Genomic DNA, 14,694 nt, shown 5'->3' with positions numbered 1-14,694 from the left:
AGGTGGACAGAGGAAAAAGAACATCAGAACCGACCACATTAGGAAATGGAATAAAGAAATGCCAAACAAGACAAGCAAACAAATCTCCGTTCATATAGCGATGAAAAATTGCTCTTGTCATTGGTATAGAAGTTTACGCAGTGTGCCCCGAAGGAGTGATCGACTACTAAGCTTTGACAATCAACATGGTCCACAAGACAAAGTAACACCCTCTGGGGAAGCAACAGGTTGCTTGGGAGGAGTGCTGACGTTAAAGGGAAAGTGGTCTTTATCAAGATTAAAGCTGAACAAAACTGCAGGCGGACGAGTTTGAACCCTAGTCTTGAAAGTTGTTGATTTCAAGAAGTCAAATGTGTGCGAAATGGGAGGCTATCCTGTTTCTGGTTGATCTTCAACGCTGTCTATCTCCTACTTTCATATCCAACTCGACACTGCGGTGTGGTATAGACTCCCCTACGGTGAACCAAAAATTATCAAGGACAAGTTATCTGTATGCTAACAGCAGTTAATTCAAGGCAGCATAGGTCTTTTTTTATCAAAAACGAGTCACTCATGACTGTGGAAGCCATTTTTTTAATAACCAGAACACGGATATCACAAAAATGATAAGGCAGCTTGCAATTTAAGATCAGGACACGATCGAGATCTCCACATATAAAAGTGCTCGCTTAAAACTGGTTTATTTATAGGATAACCACCCTAAAGAAGAAGACATGACTTGATTGAATGAGGCAGGTGCAGGGATGTCCTCGGGCATATTGGTATGATGTGGCAAGGTGGATGACCACTACGGCTAGTGTGTAATTGCCAGCCTAATAATCTACCTGTCAGCTAATCCATCTTTGGTTCCATTCAAATCATCAAAAGTTACAACCCAGTGAAAATTCATTTATTAAGAAATCTCCAAAATTTAGTCATTCTTGATTTTTTGGAAATCTACATCCACTGTCTTCCTTCAAATGGTAACAGATTTGTCCGGTTTCTTTGATGGATCCCAAAACCACAGGAATTAACAGCTCATACGCCAATCCTCATACTGGAAGCCAAAGAGCGGCCATTGCAAAAAACATCATCAGGGGATAACCAAATCAAGTACGCCAATAGGTTGCTCCTAAAACAAATTAGAATTCATCCGACCGGCTTGATGACCCAAACGTCTGTCCGACTTCTGTTTGTTAATGACATCAGACAAGGAAATGGGCATCAGCAGAATACTAAGTCCGCCGTGAAAGGATACATACATGTTGATATAGGATGACATACCAATAAATGGCCGTTGATTATGCCTACGGAGAGGTTTATTATGAAAATAGACTCGGATAAATTGGTGAGATTTGTGGGATGAACGAGCATATCCTTTCAAGAGCTATTGGAATGATCATGAATATGAATGGTTGTATTATGTTTATGTAGCAGTGTCCATCTCATGTTAGAGACACAAGTTATCAGTTGACACCCTTAGTTTTGCAGCCACATCTGAAAAAATCACTCCAGTGACAAAACACTGGTAACATTTACACCATTTACACGTTGAGCTTATTCAGCCAAGTCACATTTTATTAAATTGCAGTAGGTTTACTGGATATTATGAATAATCTGAACACTGCAACTTGGAAATGGAAACATCATCCTCAAAATGGGTGTGAATGAAAACCTTTTTGTCATTTTAGCAAAGTAGTGATACATAAATGTTACTGGGCCTACTTGAGTTTTTGCCCTTGTGCCATAGGTCCAAAAAAGATAATGTTTCATACCTGATTATACTTCCTGGGATCTACCCATGAGAGGACATTCTGATCAAGGTAAGGTTGTCCCTGGCCTTGTGTTCCTGTGGCATAGACGGTTTTACCTTGTCGCACCAACCTGTAAGATGAAGAGAAACAGGATGAGAATGACATGATATTTGATGATGGATTGATATGAAAAACAATAGAGTCATTGTGGAGATAAAAGGAAACAAAGAGTTCAATCTGATAATCAAATTAATGCATGACTAATTGAACAATCTGATTACAAAATAATAAACCTGTAATTTAGCGTACTATATGTCACATCATGCCAAAACTTGATACATTTTGGCCAAAAGTAATGAAAAGGCAAGAAGTAAAAGGAAATGAAAATGGTGATATGTTCTATCAACTGAATCAGTAGATGGTTCACCCTCGATTTCTACCAAAGCTCTACATTAAGTGCCAAAAAGGATCAGTCACATACACAATAGGACCATAAGGTGTCCATAGGGACAGCTTCAGCTTGAGGCCTTCCCAGTATTGCTCGATCATCACACTACATGAAAGACACAAAATGAAAAACAAAACTATCTGTCCTTCCTTTCCCAAAACCTTGAAAAGTAACCGCAAACCAATCATGCCTGTCCTTATAGTACATTCAAACGGCTATTTACCATTTCACTAAAACCATGAATAGTGCATTAGTTTACTCGCTATGAACGGAACTAGGTTCAACGAAAAATGACCCTTCAAACTGGCATTTTCAAGAGTGTGATCACGAAAGGTGTTTCAAGAAGTTAGAACAAGTTTGTTTAATGACAGCAGGCTGTAGTCAAGTGGAAAAGGCAAGGGGTAGGCCTTTACACATTCGGAAAAAAATATCCCGGGAATACTTCAAATGTTGCCAGGGCTCCATCAAATCTCACTTGACCTTATAAATGTAACCTAATTTACACACAATATTTGCTTTTTAAAGCAACTGTCTGAAAATTATATGTTCAAAAACGTGCAAGAATGCCCAATGCTTGCTTGACACAGTTATTATTACCCAGGTTGATGCAGGTTTGAAATTTGAATCAAGTTAAAAGTTAAGACAAAAAATGTGAGGATATAAACACAGTTTATATTTTTCAAATGGATTTTGGACATCTTACAAGCTGATTTAGAGACAACGCATATGTTGTTCTGCACTTTTTACCAAAATGAGATGGTGAGGTATTCGACACCAATTGTAATCCATACATAATCATTTCTAAGACATTTTGTAATTCCTTGTTTCTACTGAGCAATCCAGAAACCTAGCAGAACCCTGGCTTTATACCAACTCAATGAACTGCAATTAGTTTTTCTACTCAAGACGCCAACCCATCGGCTCAAATCTAAATCTTCATAAATTTTTAACACTTTCCCAAATGACACCTGCTCCACCATCTCTAGTAGGCAAGGCAACAGGCATCACCAGTTTCTCACTCTTTCATCGAAAAGCAACAAGATGTCTCAACATTCACAATCTAACCCCATTAGCAAGAACCGACTTACCAAACAAGTTTTTCTTCTCACCGAGAATGTCTCTTTTGTCTTTGTGTTTCAAAGACAATTAAGTGGCGACTACTTATGATTTTAGAATTACTTCATCAACAAAATTGATAAGCCCCGAGGAGGCCAAACATCCAGCATTTCATCACGATAAAGTACCAAGAGTTTTAGGTTGAATTGTTCAAGATTTGAAGGGCTGGAACATAATATGATGTGCTTTACAAACACCACTTATTTGTGAGAAAGTTGCCTAAAAGGGTTTAGATTCATTAACAGTGACACTTTAAAACCATAGCTATGCTTTAGTCTTTCACAACCAGTAACTAACTGACTCAGAAATTCTGATCACGACATCGTTATCACTTTCCTAGATAATATGGTGTCATGAATTAGAATTAAGTAAGCTGATGTCCACTTGGAATCACCGCTCCACTTGGTCTCACTTCATGACTTGAAGTGATGGTAAATGCCAAAAAATTCCCTGAACTTCCCACTTTTAAACCTTTTTAATTTTTGAAAAAGAACATTCCAACACTTGAAACGTTTGTTGAGAGAGTGTCCATTCCAAAAAGGGCAGATGTGAAAAATGCTCCAGACACTTACCATGTTTGAAGAGTCCAACAAAATGTTGTTCAACGTAACACAAATGTAAATTTTTCAAAAGTATCTCTTAACAATCAAATGGACAAAGATTTGGGTTGCAGAGTGTCTAGCAGGAATATATGGTGCAGCTAAAGGACTCCCAAAGAGGCCCTGGTTCATGAAGAACAGGAACCGAATGGCACCATCCAATCCTGCAAGGAAAATTATTTTTTCTTGCCAAGGTGCCTGGTGATTTAATACTCCTGAGAGGCCTGGGAAATCTACAGTTCTAAAAATCGTTTAAACCCTCTGACTGACTTTGGGCAAATTTGATTACAAGTGACTTCCTACACAGAAGAATCACAACTTATACTCCACTTTAGTTTTCAAGAATATGCTGATAGATGACAATCTAGCCACACCAGACAAGGGGTAAATAATGTGACTATGATGGAGGACTTTTTCAAAACCAGACAGCATGCCCAGACAGTTTTGAGCTAATATTTTCCCTGTCAAAAGACCCAAGGCTGAAGACTATCAACACCAGTCTCAATATGTGTGGATAAACAATCTGTCTGTAGTGTCAGCCAAAATGAACAGGGATTTTTGGAGTAGTCATTGACCTGGTCCAAATGATTGGAAGAGGCTGCACTAGAAAGGCGACTACATGCATGGAATATGTTGGGAATGCAGAAAGCAAGTTAAAATTGACAAAGGTACAGCACTGTCATGACCTTTAACAGGAACTTACCCATGACAGTGCCAGCCCCGCAATAACAAACGCCATCATAATCAGTGTATTTCACATTGTTGACTAACCAGTCCAATAATTGGACAGTAATTGCTTCCAACTAGGTAAAATAATGATAATGTAGTATTGCCATGAAAAAATCAAGGAAAATTGCTGTCGGAAATTTCAAACAACTTCCCAACACGTAGTAAGTGTTTCCTTCATCAAAAATCATTATTGGGAAGTTGTAAAGAATGTCTTTTAAAAAAAACGTAACAACCCAAGTAATTACAGTTTAGAACCTCCTTAGTAGACTTAGCAGGACACCCAATATATTAGCAGCAGTAAATCTTAAGTCCCAAATGGCTCGCTTCTAAACAAGTTGACCTCTGTAATCATGGCACCTCCCTATCAAGGACAGCATCTGTTAGACCCGAGGGTGTCCTTAATAGAGAGGTTCAACTTCATACCTTGAATTGACCAACTGCAACATTTTGTCATGATCAATGAACAGATAATTACTGTTCATTTGTAAATGGTATGAATTTGTTTTTCTTCTCCAATACCCACTGAGACAATTTCCTTGGCGGTGGTGTAACCAAAGATTACATGCAATACTTCTCAATCTATTGTCTCCTACCATTAGGAGATTGAGAGCTGCATCCGCTCTAACAAAGAGGCACTTCCCAAGGTGTGAAACAAGCTGTTGATCATGAATATTCTACATGAAGAAAGTTGGCAGTTTCTGTAAACCTGTATTTATACACTATTGGTGGCCATCAGGAAACTCCCTGTTTTACCTTTAAAAGGAGGCTCTAGGCAGGAGCCAGCGGGCCAAATTGGAGGTCTTAAGATATATTCCTCATTGGCGACTTCGTGCAATGTAGTCTGACCTGGCTCATGCCTATAGTTTCCGTTTAACAGGTTGCATTGGTGCAGTAGTTAAAGCCAGTAGTGCACTGGCTACTACTACTTGTTATAAAACGAAGGTAACCGTCAACAGAGTTTGTTTGACCAGATCAATCTCTGAACACCAACAACTTCACAGAAGCCAGCTGCAACAATATTTTGCATTATTTTGTAGGCATATCAAAGATAATTTATCTAGGTTCCCCTGAACTATAGCAGGTAATGTACATGGTTCACTCAGTGTGGGAGGGAAGAAAACAGTAAACCATCAATCCATGAACAAAACAGCACAGCAGAAGTTTGAATCAGTATGTTGAAAATTTCAAATTCAAATTCAAATTATAAAGTTTAAATGGATATACTGTGCCTTTAATTGAAAACAAATGAAGTCATCAGTGGAAAGGAATTCGTGAAACCAAATGAACTGAAAGGAAGCTACAGGAGTGTAACACTGATGATGGTGCAAGTTACTTAGCGCTAGTGTAGTGTGTATCGATCACAACGGCCATGAATGAAAGCGGCAGAGGGTCAATATTACTGCGACAATCTGCAAGGCGATGTTTGTCAATAGCGATAATCAGTCATGAGTGATCAGGATAAAAGTATCGGCATTGATTCTTGCACCTCATCTTACAGAATATTGCTAACAAGGCTGCATGCTATAAAGCATTCATGCACATGAAGGCTTCTAAAATGCTGACTACACTCACCAATATGATATGTAACATGTAGTTGAGAATGCACTTGACATTGAAAGACAATTCTACCTTTCCCACATCTGAAGTTACTGCAACGGTTTATCATTGTGGCAACCCACTTTCACAGAGCACTGATGTGGTATTCATATTTAACAGACTGAATGCGCAGCTAAGCAAACAGTAGATAAATATTCAATAATATCAGACAAGGATCAATATAAGCTACATCTATCCTGAGGATACTCCGCTGACTTTAACCAATCCACAGGGCTGGTTGAGACATTATAAGATTTCGAGGATGTGTCCTTTCAATAAGCTTGTCTCAGGCCCTTCTAACCAATGTAAAATTGATCATGAAAATTTGCCATCTTCTGTATTTTCCTTTCACAAGGAAGCTGATATTACCTGTGATTATGTGAACAGGTGGCCCCTTCAGACATGCAAAAATATTGTTTTATTGTGGCTCCCCCAAATGCACATGTTGGCATTAAAATAGGCTGAGCTAAAGGCTGAATAAAAGTCTAGTGACGTAGTGAGTCACAATGCAACTGCTCTGAAGTATTGTGCAGTCTGTTTCAGAAAATGGCCTAAAGTGCAACATTATTGCTTCTGAAAAGAAAGCCAGACTTTCCAGACTTTCCCCAGGTAGCAAAGCCACATACCCAGATCAATATATTGTATCAGCACTTGTACCGGCCAATTTAATTCCAATATCGAAGACCTCGGCATTGAAAACGCTAGCTAGATGTTTACATCTTGGCCATAGGTGGCCAGAAATGAACCAATAACTCATTATAACACCTTCGACAAAGCTGCCTCACAACTTTGTCTCCGAGATCGATTCTAATCCCAATAAACCTGCAGTGTCGATTAACTGATGAAATGGACATGTGCACGGAAGTGAAATTTCTCTATTGGAGAGTGACATTTCCATGATTACCATCTAAGCTGACTGCATATACAAGGATATGAAAGACATTACCCAACTTGATGATAAATTTTTCGTCCATTGTTATTTGGAACAAATTTTGCTAGACAAAATTTCAGCAGCATAAAATAATCGGCCACCATTTGGGTGTAACAAAAATGTCTTTCATTTGGTAATAAACAAAGAAAGGTGTGTTTTTTGTTCTTTATGATATGGTCTATTTTCAAGGGCCTTAATTGAATTACATGTACTGTAACGCAGATTCTGATCGTCCAAATATGTAAGCTGCTGCAGCTTCATCTTTGATTAAAAAAAAATACTTGACCTACTGACCTAGATTCGCATCAGACCCTTGCTCAATTTGAATAACATTTCATTCAGTTTGTTATGCAGTGGATATTGGAGTTCCGGTCTAGTCTGAAAAATCACAAATATTTCCAATCCAAATGAAAGAACATCATCGATTTGAGAGAGTGAGATAATAATATTCACCTTAGAATTAGAAAAGCAAGGCCTCGTCATTCAAATCTTCAATCATGCATGCAACATTGACCAGTCAAGATCCCATAAATATCGTAAGACATTCGAAAGCGATTGAATCGACGAAGATCAAACACTTTGTAACACGTAAAACCTCTCCAGATTCCATGTCAAATAAAACACGATTCAGAATATGGAAATAAACTTCCCAAGACATAATTCTGCCAATCAAAGATTTTCTGCCTTACTACACTGTTTTGACGAGACTTTCCTTGGATAGCTGCATCGACATGGCAACGAATAAACATAAGGAGTATATTAACAACATCATGCAACTGTGAAGGAGCACAGATTTAATTACCATGCTTTTTTTTCTGGCATGTCAGAAATAGTTATGTACCCTTTTCTCCCCATGGTGGATTTGCAATCACCGTGAGGCAGAAGGTAAATGAACAGCTTAAAATTGGTAACCCCAAAGACAGGTCACCCGCAGACCTTTGGCCAATTGAACATCCTTGCAGAAGTTCTTGATAGTAAAAATATATTTGTACTCTTTAGGCTAAATGATAGATATTTTTATACATTTTCATATTCTGGTACGTCTTCCAAAACAAGTTCATCAAAGACCGATCTCTGAATGCTGAACATAGAAATTTTGTGTAATTTGAACAGACTGATTGAGGTGCATTTATCATCTTGTCTATATGAAGTATAACAACACGAGTGCAAAAGTTATTATAATTCACACTTCATATTAAGTGAAATGTACAGTCAGGCCCATTAACAATGGTTTGGTAGCTTCCTCTTCACAGAATCATGTGACCAAGAATAAAGTGCCACCCCAACGTTAGCCTCCCACTATGCCTCTTTTTAATCCGATACATAAAATCCTTTTCATTTCCTGTCTGTATATATTTCAAACCCATACAGGAATTAGATATTTATCCAAGTTTATATAGTACACTGAATCCTCACCGACATTCGGCCAAGAGTCGAGATTCCGACTCTCCAGATACCAAGATTCCACTCTACAGACAATGCACACAGAGATTTTAATCAATAATGGGAAATTGAGAGACTATTCAAACTGAAAGACCTCTTAGATTTCAACCGCCATTGGAAAAAGTTGAATATGATGCAGCAAGATATATGTACAATAATGATATCATAAGTTTGTTCAGGTATTGGAAATATGAGAACACAATGTAAATTCTAAAAATTATACGCACTTGTCAAAGTTGATGACAAAATAAATATGTGTTTATCTGTGTTGTTGAAGAAGTAACCAGAGAACCCCTATATCAAGTCCACCTAAATACTGTCCTTAATTGGGAGTTGTCCTGATTTCGGAGATAACAAGCAATGGAAAAAACTGATTTGGGGCCAAATGCAGTGTCCTTGGTAGCAAGGGTGTCCTTAATAAAGAGGTGCATGTATCTGCTCGGGGAGGTTACACAGTACTTCACAAGTTTGTAACCTGAGCTACTCAATAAAACGTGTGCACTATTTAGCAGTTACTGTTTTTTCCTGCAATAAACATTTCAAAACACATGATTTGCCTCAAATTACAAATCTGCAACATAATACCGATCTGCCAAGTATCAAATTTCATACTAATATTGTGGGTGTGGTCATGCAGAACATGCCTATGAAAGCGCAGCGATATTTGTATTGAAAACTTCCCAAGCCTGAAAATCGTTTTTACCTGCTACACTCAAGTTGGGAATATAAAAAAGGCAAAATAACACATGTTTTGCCAAATCCTTTAGTTATTTTGGCATTTTCTGTATTTTATCAGAGACAGGTTTTCAGTCTTTCAAGGTGAGAAAGCATTTTGCAAAATACATTTTTCTTATTGGATAAATTCTGACAATTGCAATCAGTCAAGCTGAGTTTTAAAGATTTTACTCAAAATTAACTTAATTTAAATTATTCATTCAATATGTGCCAATTTCAAATATGCAGTTGCCAATAACATATGTCCAATAAACATCGCACACCTTGTGTAACAGAAAAAGTTGTGTCAGCAGATATGAAAACAAATAAAACATCTCACCTGTCATTTAATGGTAAAATCCAATCAAGATGAAAATATAAACATATCAAATGAAAACTTTGATTAATTCTGTGAAAATAAGTTTTGAAAAAGTTCACCAAAAAACTCACCCAAACCTAATTCCGCTGAATAGTACAAAAGTATCCAGAAACTCTCCACGATATTCACTCTAGACGTTGTATAAAGTCCAAAGTCCTTTTAGGCTATCGATGACTTAACTTAAGGAATCGTTAATTAAATGTAACGTCCATGAGAGAAGTTTTGAAAAAGTTCCCAAAACACACCCAAACTTATTTCCACTCAGTCTATGAACATCACAGATATCCAAAACTCTCCAAGAAATTCAATCCAAGATCTGAATCAAGTCCAAAATCCTGTTAAGGCTATCGATGACGCCGCCCCAGTAACGGCCTGTATCCATCCTAGAAAGAGCCAACACCATTGAAAAGCGTATCTATCGCAGAACAAGTGGTTGCAGTGAAAAACCAGGGCTGCCACCACATGGCAAAGTCAGGAACTGAATGCTTTAAGATGAAAATCTTGTATCTGGCCTAACTTATTGAAGTTGGTGTGTGAAGTCTACAGCAAGTCATCGTCATTTTCTTTGGCTGGATAAGTCATCAACGGGATGGTACTTGAAGAACAGGGATAGGGACTGGTGCTGCTGCTTTACTAGAATGAGTGGAACTAAGACAGTGGTGATACAGCAAGTGGGTGTGGTGAGGAGGATGCGGGTACGAATCGCCAGATTAAAGGGAGACTATTTTTATCTCATCAAACCAGACCGATGTGCATAATCAACTATTAACTAGCTCTAGCATCAGAATGCTTCGGCATGGGTTGTCTGAGAATCTTTCAACTTTATTGAAAGGCTGCCTGAGCTGCTGTGGTGTAGTGGCTTGATTCTCTGACTAGCAGTTATTAGGTCCGTGGTTTGATCCCCACTGTTGGCAGGATGCTCTAGGCAGGTCTTCTTGCCATACGCACCTTACACCTTACACCAGGTGTATCACACTGGGTTGTCCGAAACGCTCAGATTGTAGCACTGACTGAGGTAACCCAAAACGTTAAACTTTTTAATATGTGAAGAGTTTCTGATTTGTCCCTGTATCAACCTCAATACATGTATGTAACTATACTTTAGATCTAGATACTCCTTTTAGTGAAAAGCAGTCAATTATGCTGAAGCTAACCTAAAATCCTCTTTGCATTAGCCTACTACAAGGCGACATTTATTTGTTTTTCATCAAATTAGAAAAAGACCAGTTAAAAGTGCACATGGTAAACGGCATAATCATCAGCCATCGATAGAAATCTCAACGTCAGTAAAATAACTCATTTCCAACACTTGCTATGTAAATCCAATTTCCTCACGAAGTCTTGCCGTGCATTTCAAAGAAGGTACGCTTAATCCGATAAAATCACATTTTTATTCATGTATAACTGAATTCCTCTGCTGTTGAACAAGTGTCAGGTCAAATACATTGGTTGAATCAGTGACAATCTGTTGGTTGGCGTCGAATTGAGTGATTTTGCATGACTGTCCGGTGTATGCCGATGGTATCTTTCCCACCAGGTCTTTGATCAGCGAAATGTGAATCGCAATCAATACATGAACGTATTTGATTTTCTACAGCTGAATATAATATGATGAGATGCAGGAAGGCCAACAATGAAGAAGGACAATTTATAGATACTGCATACAAACCTCACCACTTTGATTAGGCAGCACTATATGACATGAATGGAATGAGGATGGATTACAGTATCATTCCTAAGCTTTTCAAATTAGTTTTGTGTTCCGGTTAGGAAGCATTAGCCTGACTGGAAGGAGGTTGAATGGTTTTGTACTTGATAATTTGTTTCCCTCCTATTAACCCCAATCCCCAAGAAAATGTATCCAAAAACAGCAGCAATAAGTTATATCAAGTCATGTTCAAACCCTGAAAGGGTTAACCAGAGATGGCAAAGAAAGTGCAACTGATCAATGTATATACCGTGTCTACAAATGGCCACCAAAGCCCACATGATCCGCCGAGAATTTCTATGTAAATTGATTGGCAAGATTAGCATAACCAAATTTACAGTTTTCCCATAATTCAATTTACAGTGGCGAAATTAAGCTGTTGCTGTTGCGGGGAAAATTTGCTGACATGTACATGAGAGAAACATGTTGAATTTTTGCACAAGAAATGATATCAGGATGTCATTTTTGATAAGTGGCGAGTACAATAGCTTCTCAAATTGCTAATCTGGGAGTCCCACCTGCTATCATAACTTCATTTTAGCAAGCGTACGGAGGACTGAAGGAGACAGGAAATATACACTTCACGGAAGGTACAGCATAACCCTCAAAACCCCCATATCTTTAAAATCCAAAGGGCCAAATTCTTCCTGAGAAACAGGAATGTTAGTGGAATGATGATTGTGTTGTGCTACCTACCGTATGTGATTCCATCTGAGTCTTTCGCTTCCGGAAAGCTTTGTATTGCGAACTGAGTATACCCATCCTAAGGTTACCTATACTTCTCCGTGTTTGACCGTGACTGGCTCAACTACAGCTAACTCAAGATACCGACCATCAGGTGTCAACCTGACTCTTAGTATCTACTGGTCTAATTGATTTGTTTCAAGAGCCATTCATATGAAACAATCCTACAAGGACACAACTCAACAGACTCAATATTTCAGAAAGTGTATACCTGGGATTGTCAGGATGTTATTTGTGCCATAAAGCGGCTCGCTCGAGGACATGAAGGACCCTCCATCCCGGTGACAAGCGCGGAGTCAACAATCATGCAGCACCTTCACAGGAGCCAATCAGGCAACTCAAGCAGAGAGCAAATAGAAATCCAGCACAGTAACTTCATTTACAGCCTGTGGAATGCGATGGAATTTCGGCGGCGCATGAACGCTAACTCCAGTGATTTCATTCCCAGTCTCTAATTTAGCAATATCCCTCGGCAAAAGACGAGTATTTAGGAACTAATTCGATTGGATCGCTGACTATCATGCTGCTGCACTCTTCGTGTACTCCAGCTCCATGCGGAGAGGTTAAACAAGATTTAAGGCTAATCAGGGGAAATTGGTCGAAGCCAATATCTCATTATGTAGACCTTGGATTTCATTTCCAATATCCCCCGATAAGATCTCTGAGTATAATAGTCCAACTTCAACAAAAGATTTTCTAGTAGACAGGTAGAAAAATCTATTACCTGGAGTTGACATCAACAGGTTGGAGGAGAAAAGTGAGGTTTTTTAGTATACGAATTCAACAAAACAGCAACTGTGAGCCTTATAAAGGCAGACTAGAGGCAAGGGCTGGGTGGGCCATCATAATGTTCTCGAAGTTAATAGTGATAGGTGTCTCTACTCTTTCACAGAGCATCAGCACTTTCTACATCAGTAATAAAGCGGACTCTTTTCATCATGAAGTTAAAGACAGATCCAGTTCTTGGTCACTTTGAGATAAATCAATCAGACTCCTTATCTCCTGACTATAGTCTCCCAAGTGTGAAGTAGGAAAATGTAACATAAGAAACTAAAATGGAAATGAGTGAGACAACCTAAAGCTAGACTTTTGCAACCCTACCTTGACTGTGCATCATGTTGTTTCTTTCTCTCATGCTCTTTATACAACAAATATCTCCTCAAATCTCCCAAACCAGAGGTTACTTGGCCTTGCTTGGGCATCATCTCATCTCCCAAAGCTCTATGCCTTAACTAATTGCACCTGACCAGCACCCCTATTTACTCTCAGTGTTATCTCTGACCAGTCCACAGAAGGTGTTGGTCATTGTTTACGAACCAGAGGATATCATGTTATCAGGGCTAAGCCAAATTCGAAATTCTATTCAAAAACAATGATCATATGAAGATAGGAAGAAGAGTAAACAGAATTAGTAAACATTGTGTATAAGTTGGTGTACTAGGTATCAGTTGTTGTGCAGAATACCATACTGTCCTCTCCCAGGTGACTTGTTTTGAAAATATTGCCTAATAAGTCACTGATCCTGGGTGACTGAAACATGAAAGAATTAAGATGCAAGAGAAAGAATGAACACTAGAGTTCCTTTTATGAAGTGCTAGTCAGCAGTGACTGCAAGTTACAGCTAAGGTTTAGCTGTTGGGTAAATGGGGTATGCAGTACCACCACCAACCTAACCAAAGGATTTTTTGCAGTTCAGCTTTAAGCTTGGCCTGAGGGGTCATCGAGGTGAAACAATTATTTTATTGCTGATATCTCACAGTCAAGCCAAGAACTTTCTACCTGATTTGCAATCACAGCCACATTATAAGCCTAGTGTAAAAAAATATCTTAGTCACCTCCAGGTCTGCAGGACAGTGGACTTGGCAACCATATCAGCCTGACAGTTCAAGCAAGCAAACATAACATAATCGGTTTATTGTCATTGATATCTTGTTATTGCGTGTATAAACAGGGACATTATTGCTAAAATCCACTTAATATGATAAGATCAAATTGACAATAATTATGTAACATATGTAACAGGCATTTGTGAAAATGGTAACATTAAATCACCAGGTCCCATCGATTTGTATAATTTCTGATATAATACCTAAAATAAGAACGACTATCACTACAGTACCAACTGAGTTCATTTCACCAACTGAAACCCTTCAACAAAATTCTCAACACTCTGCAGTTGTTGCTTATTGAAACCACACCCTAACCTTCCCAATACCCCACATCTCCCAATTCCAAAACAGGAGATCAGATTTAACGCCAATATATTGCGTGAAATGTTCAACTATTGAAATCCATTCATAGTATTCAAGTCACATACGAACCATCGCTATGGGTATTTCGTGAATCTTCCGGGATTGTGAAAAATATCTGATTGCTTCAAGATTAAACGTAATTAGGCATGTTTCATCCATCTCGTGGCTGCCGACGCTCTCCCTCTCCATTCTCCGAGCAGATCACTAAGGATGTTCAATTTCTCGCAACTACCTGACTAGAATTCTAAACGGGGAGTCTCATGATGCTCTTAAATCCAAATACCGTTTGTATCATAGTGAGG

At 38.6% G+C, this 14,694-nt stretch overlaps 1 protein-coding gene across 1 annotated transcript in view; it reads right to left on the bottom strand.

Moving 5' to 3' along the window:
• The window catches only part of LOC135484857 (kinesin-like protein KIF26A), a 299,588-nt gene that overhangs the window by 127,043 nt on the left and 157,851 nt on the right, over positions 1-14,694 (bottom strand). Inside the window, exon 8 of the mRNA XM_064766551.1 lies at positions 1,755-1,863. Coding sequence (XP_064622621.1) covers positions 1,755-1,863 — 109 coding nt within the window. The remainder of the gene's footprint in view (positions 1-1,754; positions 1,864-14,694) is intronic.

The sequence above is a fragment of the Lineus longissimus genome, chromosome 3 (assembly GCF_910592395.1).
Source record: "Lineus longissimus chromosome 3, tnLinLong1.2, whole genome shotgun sequence".
Classification (NCBI taxonomy): Eukaryota; Metazoa; Nemertea; class Pilidiophora; order Heteronemertea; family Lineidae; genus Lineus; species Lineus longissimus.
This window is presented reverse-complemented; position numbering and strand designations above follow the sequence as displayed.